The sequence below is a fragment of the Oryzias latipes genome, chromosome 9, assembly GCF_053564925.1.
Source record: "Oryzias latipes strain Hd-rR chromosome 9, Olatipes_Hd-rR_3.1".
Lineage (NCBI taxonomy): Eukaryota > Metazoa > Chordata > Actinopteri > Beloniformes > Adrianichthyidae > Oryzias > Oryzias latipes.
The window spans coordinates 19,418,812-19,430,872 of record NC_136245.1 but is presented as its reverse complement, the minus strand read 5'-3'; the positions used below and the strand labels follow the sequence as shown (position 1 = coordinate 19,430,872).

Here is a 12,061-nt window from a genome sequence, read left to right as displayed (position 1 = left end):
AAAGGTGTGAAAAAGAATCCCTCCCTTGACTTATTTTCATCCTAGGGCTCCACGTTTCTCCTATGGGGCTTTGCACGTTGGCATAATGGATAAGGGCAAGGGTGTGAAAGGAGCACCTTAAGGCTCCTCATTCAGCTCTCGCAATCTCTCCTGCACACACTCTTGAGCTGTGAAGGCCCTCTTTCTTTACACAGCGAGCATAGGCGCCCTGTAATAGGCTCTAATTGATAGGGAGGTGTTGGGGTCTTTCTGTATGGGCTGACGGGATGAGGGAAAAAGAGAGAAAGAGGCGAGAGTGAGGATTGCACACGGGCATGTGGGAGGAGGAGAGTCTGTGGAGCGGCCTGGGCCCCATCCGTAATGAGTCATTAATTTCCTAGCAGTTTTGTGGAGGTTTGCTCATTACTGGTCTGCAGAGGAGCAGGAACAAAGCTCTGGGTAGGTAGGAGGTGAGCTTAAATAGTTGGGCCTCAACACTTCCCAACAAAAGCAAAAAGAGAGCTTTGAATGGCACTTGGAACAGATGCAGTAAAAAGTGGCAGATGCAAATTGTGGGAGAGCAAGTCTCCCTTTAAGCACTTTTCTCTTTTATTTTGCCAGACTGCAGCCAGAGACTCTAATTAGTTAGTGAGGTGTGTCAATTCTGATAGGACTGTGTCTGGTTATTATCATGAAGAGGATTCAGAGAAACGGGATGAACCACATATGTCTCACTCCCATGTGGAACCTGCTCACTGCAATAGTTTTACATCTTGAATAATTTATTTTGTCATATAGAGATGGAAAGACACTGCATGTTTTCATGCTCTGAGACTGTGTTCAGTTCAAAGTGGGATGAGAATATTACTACAATACCTGCCAAATAATAAACTTGCTGTCATTATTTTTTGTTTACATTCTTCTCTTACAGGACAAGTATGAACAGGGTAGATCCAACAAGGAGCATGAAGGAGGTGATGTGGATCACATTCTCAAAAGGTATATATTTTTTAGTATTTTCTTTAATAATATGTAATTTATTTTTACTTGAAAGGCCCACTCCAAGGCAAATCTTGTTTTCTGTGTTTTTTACATCATTTTACGGGATTTTTTCTTATTATGGATGACATGTTTAAAGAAAACTTGGCTAAAAATTATTTTTCTGAGTGTTTCTTAAAGTTGTTGTCAAACAGAAGCAAATGACAAAAAAATGGGTTGGAAAAAGTTTGTGACCTAGGTGCTTTCATCGGCAGGTCACAAGCTCTCTGCTTCGCTCCGTTCCATTCTGATGCATCCACTTTTAGACTAGATCCATATAAGTCTTCGTTTTTTCTTGTCCGAGTTGGCATTTGGCTCAAAACTGTAAGGCTGGATAGCTCCAGCTCCAGCTCCATTGTTGTTGCACTGGAAATGTTAGGTTGGGGCGGTGAGAGGCTGTAAGCTAGCCGAAAAGCATGTAAACCTACAACTCAAAGGCACATTTCTAATGAATTACTGCTGCTCTGCAGAAGCTATGTCATAAAAAAATGATTCAAGTTTTATGATTTTGCCAAAAAATGTAATAAACCTAATTAATAGACCACTGGAAACACTCTTAAAATCGATAAAAAATAAAGTGGGACTTTCAAAATAGTTTAATAACTTTTTTACTAATATAACTGCTCACAAAAAGAAGATATTATCATGGGAGACTTTTTTTTTCTTTGAAAAACGCCCCAGCTTGAAGCTGACGTCAGTTATGGCGAGATGCCACTGTGTGCTTCAAACTTCATCTTTTTAACTCATTTTTATGCGCATATCAGAGCCCTTAAGCCCCCGATCAGTACATCACCTAAGAGAGATACAAGGAAGGAAGAGAGAGAATACGGCCCTGCCTCCTGATCCATAACAGTCATTGCCTGTTACATACATTTCAGAATTCATTCAGGCTATGAAGATAATCGAGGTAGTCGACAGTTTCCCCTGCAGCCCAATGGATTTATGATAGCACTGTCAAGAAAATGAGGCAAAATGACACAGTAGCTGACTTTAGCTGCAAATAATGTGATAGGCCGTACAGTGGTGCAGCAGCAGCTGCTGTCATTGCAGGTAATAGCCTATAAAGAAGCCTGATAGCAACACCTGTCATTTCTTAATGGCTGACTTCACTGAAGAGCTTTTGTGGCCTTTAACATGAAGATAATAGAAGATACAACAAATTTTACAGCTTATGCGTTGCATTCATAATTCATCTCCAGAGGCCCTCGTGCAGCAGCACACAACAAGGGCAACATGCTCGTGGATGTGTGCTGGTGAAAGATGCAAAATCAGCTGCAGGGCAGTCGGAGGCCTGCAGGGTTCTCTCCAACTGTTGGGGATCTGCATTTCATCTAAACACCATCAAACACATTTTCATTTTCATTATTTTCTAATGGGAAATCCTTGCATAGAACTTTAATAATTGATGACATACAGACAAGAATGACTAAACACAAACACACACACACACATATATATGTGTATATATATATATATATATATATATATATATATATATATATATATATATATATATATATATATATATATATATACACACATACACACACGCGCCCCTCTCACCCTTCCGCGGGTGGTTTGTCACACAAGCTCAGGTCCACTACCAGGGTCCTGGGAGCTTGAGGGTCCTGCACAGTATGTTAGCTGTTCCTACCACTGCGCTTTTCTGCGCTTTTCTGGACTAAAAGGTCTGAGGTCTTTCCAGGTATCTGTTGTAGCCACTCCTCCAGCGGGAGGGTTACTATATATATATATATATATATATATATATATATATATATATATATATATATATATATATATATATATATATATATATATATATATATATATATATATATATATATATATATATATATATATATATATATATGTATACATATACATATACATGCATATATATATATATACCTACTACTTAGGTATATATATATATATATATATATATATATATATATATATATATACCTAAGTAGTTGTTGAGAGTTCAAGCTCACAATGACCTTATTGCTTCTAGCAGGTTAGTTCTTGCTTCTTTATTCTCTGGGGACCTGTGGTGAAAGATTTAAGTACAGGACACCAGGCTTGACGGCAGGACCTGAAAAACATTGATAAATAAACTCAAACAAAAATAAAGTAAAAAAATAAACAAATAAAAAAAGAGAGAAAAAACAAAAAGTGATACAAAGCACTGTCAACTAAAAAGACAATAAAATGGTTTATCATTATCATTATCTTAATTTATAAAGGGGTTTAACACAAAATAAAAAATGAGCAAAGTGCCTTACATTATAAACTTAAAATGGTCAAAACTGTTAAAAACTATTAATAACAAATATGAATAAAAATATTTAAAAAAAAACTTGAGGGTAAAAGCAAAGCAAAATATTCATCTGGACCAAATGCTTGACTATAAAAATGGGTTTTGGGTTGAATTTAAAAAATTGTGAAGACGCTTGTCTGATGTTTAGAGGCAAAACATTCCAAAGCTTTAGAACACAGACAGAAAAGGTCTGTTCCCTCCTGCACTTCCTTTCATATCTTGGTACCTCTAGGAGAAGTTGATCTGAGAGACCGTGTTGGGGTGTAGGGAGTGAGAAGCCCATAATCTTACAGGGAACTGAATGAACAGACATCTAGTGGAGGGAAGCCAGAACTAGTGTAATGTGGTCCCTCTTACGGCTTCTGACCAGGACACGAGCAGCAGTATTAAGGACCAACTGTAGATGCTAGAGGGACGTCTGGCTGACTCCAAGGTAAACCAAGTTACAGTTTTCCAGCTGGGACGTGATGAAGGCACAGATTGCTGTCTCAAAATGTGGTTGGGGTAAAATAAAATAAAAAAGTTTCACCCTGGTTAACCGGAGCTGGTTTTCACTATTTTAAATCCAAAGTTGAAAACAGACTGTTTAACATGGACCCAAATCTATTTCAGAGGGCTCACAGGACCTGCTTGGACCACTCAACATCGCTTCTGTTTTCTTATTATTAAAACTCAAAAAGCTGAGGGCCACCCAATCTTTGATGTAATGAAAACAAGACAGAAGTAGAGGAACCATTCTTATCATTGGATACATATATCTGACTATTGTAAAAAAAAAAAACAATGTAAGGAAACTCCATGTTTTCTGATGATGGAGCCCAGCGGAAGGAGGTAGAATGAAAAGTGTAGAGATCCTAAAATTGAGCCCTGATGGACTCCTCAAGACAGAGGAGCAGTGGCAGATGTAAATCCAGAGAACTGTCTCCTGTTTATGACCTGAACCAATCAAGAGCAGTTCCCATCACAAGAGCATAGCTCACAAGAGGCATTATTAGAAAGTAATGTAAGTATTTTGAATAAGTAAAAAACATACACAGAGAATGTAATTTTCTTGCAGAGATTGCTTTGTCATTTCAACTTCTTATTAAATCTCGTATTTACCCAAAACCATGAGTTCATATAAACGGTATAGTATGTGCCCACATAAGTTACACATTCACCTTTCCTGGCCTTAACTTAAAACGTATGTAAATCCTCAGTGGATTTTTTTGCAGACAGATGTTTAGTGTGCGCCTTTATCTTATGTGTTCATCCGTCCACATCATTCATTAGGGGCTCCCCCAGGGTAAGTAAGGGTACATAAACATAGAGGTCAAAGGCACGGCTACTCTTTCACCTCTTTGTGGAAAACATCCTTACTGTCTGTCTTTGAGATATCTGGGCCCTTTGTTGTTTTTCGTTAGAGGTCCAACATCTTTCTTTAATTCCAGATGTAAAGATAAATCATTTTAACACTTTCTGGTGTCTCATTTTTCTGTGTTTCTAATGCTGTCTATTATTAACCCCATTAAAAAGTAAAACAAACACAGCAGAGTACTTCGTTGCTTCCTTCTGTTTAAATTAATACTTAGTTTATGATCTGAATGATTAAACTAAACTTGTAAATGAGATCTTAAAACTGCCTATGATATATTTATGCACATTTATATAAACATTTATGGCCACAAATTTAGACAAATGTCTCTGAGTGCAGACATAAGCACTGCCTTGTGCCAAAGTTGCTCCTCTAAATTTGGAAATGTCCCTAGTTCGATCCCTACCTCAATTCTGTCCTGAGGGACCAGAACTATCCATCTTCAATCAGGATTTAATGAACAGTCTGATGAGTGTTGGTCAGGACCGAATTACCAGATAGAATTCAGGAATGTGAGAGTATGTGAGAATGTGTCTAAATAAGCCTCTGTGATATTAGTGTGGGCTAGTAAAAGGGCCAGTGGAACAGAACGCATGTAGGAATTAATTCTCCCTGCGTTCAGAAAAGAGATTTGCTAATTTTGTCATTTGATCCTTATGGATTCATCACATCTTGTGCACCGAGTTTTCATTTATTAAGGTCAGACTGTGGAGGGATACGTGGACAAGAGAGATTAGGACAGGAAATTCGAAGTGACAAAGTTTCTGATTAGCAAATTGGAAAGAAAGTAAAAGAAAGATGATAAAAAATGAAAAACCTACACAGATGATGGGAATATGGAACAAAAAAAGTGCACGAGAGTCGGTGATCTGAGAGACAGCTTGCCAAGGCCGGAGCATATTGAGGGCAGCAGGTGGAAGAGTGGCACAGTTAATTAAAACGCCTGTCTTAATGTCTCAGCCCGTCACTCCAGGGAGGAAAATAGACACGGGGAAAGAGAGCTGCCAGGGTTAAGCTGGGCTGTGCCCAATCAGCCATCCATGCAGCAAACTAACCATTGAGCCCGCCCACCATGCCACATGTCAGACAAGCCCTGACACCATGCCCTTCACCCCTCCCTCCTTTGCCACATAAAAATCGGCAGATGCATTCAGACGTTTGTGTCAAAATTGGACTCAATTTTATTCCCCTAAACTGACTCACATGACTGCTTTAAAGTTACTCTCAAAGTTATTTTTCAGAAAGGGGAAAAAAAACACATTTGGAGAACTGTTTAGCTCTTCAGCATCTGTAGTGTGCAGTTAGACCAGAAGCCTCGCGGCCTTGGAGTGTAATCTGTCTGCTTTTAATAATTCATAGAAGGCACACGCTGTGCACTGTGCAATGAATGCAGAGGGTAATGGGGATGTTATATTTCTATCATGGCCTGTCTGGAGCAGAGAGAGAATCAGATCTGATAGGGAGTCTGTTCTTTCTCGAAAGAGCTTTTTGCTATCATCACTGCCACATAAATAGACTTAAATCAATTCTGTTCTTTAAGCCACAACTACATTTCTAGAAGAGTTTCACAAGGAGGGACTCGTTTTGCATCACAGATGTACAGTGTACAACATTATGCAAACACAGAGAAACAAGTGTACCTAGAATGATGTTTAGCAATCGTTTCTATTTATTGACTCACTAAATGAGCAGCAAATCAACAGTTAGAGCATCCATTCACTCTGAGTTTCCCCCAGGCCTGCAGTTGATGATCTGATAATGTTCACAGCTTTAGGTGATCTCATTATTGATGCAGAGATCCTGATTTGCAAAAAAGTGCCTGTAGATGAATAAATCTAATAAGATATGTTTAATTTCTGAATCTTTTCTTTGATGTGATATTCTTCCTATTTGACAGTTGCAATCAATGGCTTGTTGGGCGTTTTGGGTAGTGATAATGGATATGCTAGTGTTGCTTGACTAATGTTTTCTCAGGTTTTGCTATATCACTGCAGATTGCTTTGTCAATAAGCAGCCTGGTGCCTCAGTGAGCAAGAATCTGAGATTGTCAGGCTGAGTGACATGCTGGAGATGGCAGATAATTCAAAGAAATTGGAAGTGTGAAATCTTTAAGAGCCACTTCTTAACACAGCAAATGCCAGGGTATCTTTCCATCATCTGCTGCTCTTACAAGCCACAGCATTGTTAATGGTGGCCTGTCTGTCCATCAGCTCAGCTTCAGGGGGGATTTGAACCTTGTTTGGTGCCTTATCTCTCTGACTACCTCCCTCTAACCTGACCAGCAAACAGACTTCGTGTTTCACTTGTGTGACCAGAAAGCGTCAAACCCCTACACCCACAGGCATTTTTTTCTTTAATTTATTTATAGATATTGACGTTTTTGATATTGCATGGACAGAATATTGGTAACTCTGCTGTTATACAATTAGGAACCAAAGGTAATAGTGACTGCCACATATTTAGCTGTCAACACCTCAAATTGCAACAATATATTTTGTCATCGCAAGTGGATTTGTATTTTCTTTCTTTTAAATCTTTCTGTTTTTACCAGAATAACAAGACTTGAAAAGCTACAGTCATCCCCTTGATAAAAAATAAAATTTAAATGAAACCCAAGAAAAAAAAAGGAAAAACAACATTCTACAATTAAGTTATCGAGGATCTGCTGAAAACTCCTCACAAACCTTTGAAAACTGTGCTGGTAATGTTATCAGTGCTTTCTATGAATTTCCGTTTCATTAATATTTTGAGATCTGGGTCATTTGAATATCCAAAATTAACTTAAAAATAAACTGTATTGCAAGTTAATTATTAGTTTGATAATGAGGTTTATGATTAACAAGTTATTAATTAATTTTTTAAACAAATTGTCAGAATTGCCCCAAAATATCAAGGAATTACAACAGGATTGATGAACTGATTTGGGAACAGTAATTATTTTTAGTCGAGGATTCTGTAAGAAAAATTTAGGAGGTAAAAGTAAAGGACAAAGCAAGCAATTTAGGACAGTCAGTGAGCTTATTTCCTATTTCTAATCTCAAAATTAATTTTTGTTAAAGCATAAAACAAATTTGAAGGAAGCTAGCAAATTAAGAGAATGAACTCAAAATAGTTCCCTGCCACTCTGTCTCAGGAAGTCAGTTCTCAACTCAACACAGTCCGAGCTGTTCAAACATCCATTAGGATGTTTTGCTTATTCACTCTGCAAAAACAGCAGAGGAGACTGAATGGGTCAGATGATGATACGGAAATAGAAGAGGTTAAAAAAAAGACACAGACCGGGAAAAACAAAGAGGAGTGAGTCGATGGGAACAACAGATAGAAGAAAAGAGGACATTTATTAAAACACTCATGTGATATTTAATGATCCTTGTATGTGGAGGTAGAAGACCACACCAGCTCGTTCTCCTCCGCCAAATACCGATCCCCTAACTTAATTTCCTGCTCAATTGCTGTTCTATAGTGCATAGTACAGTGATACAGGCTGGTAATATAGAAAACAGATTGCCTGTGCGGCAGAGTGAATAAGGCTGAGGCTTGTGCTGTTGGAGACCCGAAGTCTCCAGGGGGGTCTTGTCTGTGGGCTTCACAAAACCAACAAAGCCCATCTTTTCTTGAGACTGGCAGCAGCTGGCAGGTAGATCGTCAAGCAATGGAAGTGGGGAAGTGTGTCTGTGGGTGTGGTGTGTGACTTGGTGTTTCTGCAGTGTGTGTATGTAGCACCGTGAGTCTTGCAAGTCTTTGTTGTGGAGAGTTCCAGAGTCTTCCATCTTGTGTTTTTGCTGTGACTCCAAATCCCTCAAACTGTGGGCCAGCATGGACAGGAGCCATCAATCAGTGTACAGAACAGTGTGTAACTGCATCTGCAGACTTTTTCCCAGACACATATCCAACAGGAACACATACATACTGTACATCTGCCTGTTACTGTGTGAGATGGTTTGACGGGTGCTAAAATTCTCTCTTCAATTTCCCACTCATATTACTCCTTACAGACTCCCACAGCTCAGTTCAGTGGATTTTACTTTAAAATCTAGTGGCATCCAAAAACACAGATTTAAATGAGCAGTAAAGTCATTCAACCAAAACTCTTTATTGAAATATCTGTATGAAATAAAGTTCTTGTTTATACATAATAATAGCAAAGTAACTTTACAGTATTTTTTCAGTAACTTTGTGGGTTTTCAAAGAGTAGAAATGTGTGCTGGAGCTTCTGCATGTCTACACTGTGTTGTTCTGGTGAGTGATGCGAAACACATCACTGCCTTTGCCCAGTTAACATGAAAATGCATACCCCCCTTTTTTTTGCATCCGGATGTTAAATTTTGTTTTGCCACTATTTGCAAAACCTAAGTGAAAAGTTTGTTGCTAACAAAAAAAAAAAAAGCATTCTACTTATGGTGCATCTGTCATTGTTTTCATCTTTTGCACCTCACAAGGAAAACGGGAAGAAACTCCAGCCATGTCTCCTTTGATAATGCATACAGGGACAATAATGGAAGGACCAGGATGAATTTGACTTTAGCACAGGATCAGTATAAATGTCCAAACAATGTCTCACAAACATACTTTTTCTAATCTCCATCCAATACTGTCTAAATACGAAAGGCTTTGATAAAAAAGATTTCCATTGCTGATAACTCTTAATGTAGACTGTCTGTGTCAACCTAATCAAATACTGAAGAGCTTTTTTTTTTGAATAACAAACAGATTTACATGTCACATAAAGTATCACTATGTTGTGTGTTTTGCTCTTTTATGCAAATAGGTCAGAACAGTCAAGTTTCATGTCCTGCTGGGAAAATGATCCTCCATGTGTCTCTCAACATGTTTTTTAAGTCAGGAAGTGTCACTAACCCAGTTGCAGTAATGTTAGTGGTGTGAACCTCCTCTGACCTCTCAAAGTGACAGAGTTTTGTTGCGTAAGAACCTCTTGTAATGAACTTCCTCCCTAGAGATGTCATTAAGGACGAGATTGTCTTCCGCTGGCACCAAAATGAATATTCAGCTAATATTCCCGCACAGTATTCAGATCTGATACCGCTATTGGGTTCAAATTTGTTTAGAGGAGAGAGAAAGCCATTCTGCATGGGCTTAACTTTCTGTCTCAGTTGTTTCCTCTGATCAGCCATGGGTTTTCTTAATTTATCACATCTAACCGGGTTTTGCGGCTCGAAGACGGTTAAGGTCATTCCTCTGTCTTTGTGGAGATAGTTTAATTTGGCATAAAACATTTAGACTCTTTCCCTTGCGTCCGTTTTACCCAGATTCAGATATTTGCTTTAGTTTAATATTCTGTTTTTGGCCTGAAAATAATTAGAACAATGCTGTTAGAGTTTTCCCTTCACTGACCCTATCGACTGATGGACTGATCAGATGGGGTGTTCAGAAGATATATATTTGGTATATATATTCACATTGTCCTCTGAATAAAAACTAAATTTCTCATGTCGGAGGCCACGGTATTTGTGCTGCATGTGTGAGAGAGCTATTAAAAATAGATAGAAAGAAAGGGGGAGAAACACTGACATTGTTGAAAATGGTTTATCCAAGGTTGAAATGTCAAGGTTGAAATGTTCAACAGGAAGGAAGCGATCAAAATTTCAGCTTGAACTGTCAGACTATTTAGTTACTAGTCCAGCCATGAATCTCCTCAACCACACAGTAAATTTAAATACAGGAAGTAATGATTTCTGCTCCAAATTATGTGTATGTTGACATTTCATGTCAACTGAGTTATATATTTCTGATCAAAGATAAACTTTCAGAAAGAAAAATAGATATTCCCCTACAGTTAACGTGGGAAAGAGGAAATGATTGGGTCCCAGCAGACCCGTGTACCTTGTGAGGCAGCCTGGCCTGCTCTTCACACCAGAAGAAGTTTGTGCCAAGATGGTTGCTAGAGCACCAGGTATGTCGGTCTTTACACCACGCATGCTGCCAGTTACCATTTTTTAAATTCAACCTTAAACTCCATCTCCAGACTAATTCTTCTCACTCTGTTCCTGTCCTCCTCACAACATATATGTCTCCCTCCATGTTTTCTTTTTTATTTCCCCTTATGTGGCCCACAGGGAAATGTGGTGTCCTGTAGCCAATCTATCAAATTCCTAAAGGGGTTTACAAGGGTAAGACTTGTTTTTGAGGATGGATTTCATGGATCTGGGTGTCCAGGCCTCCTCCCTGCAGGTTAATCATGTTGGCAGCTATGGTTGGCTTCTTTTCTAAGTTGTCTCGAGTTGTCCTCCCTTTTGTCTTGGCTTTTCATATAATGGCACACATTTTTGGCAAACATAGCACAAGTGGACCCATCAACATACAACATTAAGTTTCATTCCAAGGCTCATGGGTCTGCTGACCTCACACTGAACTGTGCTGTTAATGAAATAGAAGATCACATTCTTTAGTGGAAATCTATGATAAAATGCTAACTGACGGTAAATAGAGTTTATTAAGTTTTTACTGAACTAAAATGGAAAGTTGTGCATTTTAATAATGTAAAGGTTTTTTTTTCTGTTCAGGTAGGTGTTTGCAAATTAGGGAAATACAGGATCAACAGTCTCCAACTTATTTAGGCTTTACTTATAGACTAATTTAAGTTGTTCTGTCTATAAATACAATTTGCTTGTCTTTGAAAAAGAAAATAATAACTTTAGTTTTAGTTGATAAACAAGAGACTTTCATAGTTTTCTATATTCATGTAAAAACACTTTTGAGATTAACATAAACAAAAACAAGTTGAATAGAAAGAACAAGAAAAGAAAGCTCCTTCAGCGCAAGGCGTAGGGGTTAAGGAGGGGTTTTCTCTCTACCCCAAATATATATATTTTTATTATTTTTATTTTACTAGTTACCCTTTGGATTTCAGAATTACAAACGGTGCTCGTGTGAGGACCCTCATCGCCACTACACCACAGTAAAAGTATAACAACCCCATCTTCTCACTCTACCGTTTGAATAATCTTTATTTTGTTTATTTATTTTTGTGCCATTTCTCCTTATTGATGTATGTGCTCACAAGGATGATGTGAAAAACCGGAGGAGGATTTTTGGCCTTTAAAGATTGTGCTTTGCTTTATTCTCTAAAACGTAAATAAAAAGGAAATCTCTGAAACTCCCCTCTTTCTTTTTTCACTGTGGAGTAAAACCACCTGCTGTGCTTAAGGTCACCATCCAAGGCAAAGGCTCTTGTGAGGAGCGGCGGCAAGTTTAGCGATGCCGCTTCTTTGCCAGTTCAAAAAACACATTTAGTGAATTGAAAGTAAAATTTAAGTGGGACGGTGTGAGGCGGGTTAAGATTTATCTTTTTGAGCAAATCCCTTTTTGGTGCAAGAATGTGAAAACGTTTTCAAGGACTTTGCCTTTGC

At 38.3% G+C, this 12,061-nt stretch overlaps 1 protein-coding gene across 12 annotated transcripts in view; it reads left to right on the top strand.

The window, feature by feature from the left end:
* Positions 1-12,061, top strand: part of LOC110015624 (uncharacterized) — a 143,684-nt gene that overhangs the window by 33,046 nt on the left and 98,577 nt on the right. For all 12 annotated transcript variants that reach the window (XR_013657965.1, XR_013657964.1, XR_013657963.1 and 9 more), the window contains one exon: positions 911-978. Coding sequence is in view for 4 of the 12 variants with exons in the window: in XM_078952210.1 (XP_078808336.1) it covers positions 911-978 (68 nt within the window). In the remaining 8 variants the exon portion in view is untranslated. The remainder of the gene's footprint in view (positions 1-910; positions 979-12,061) is intronic.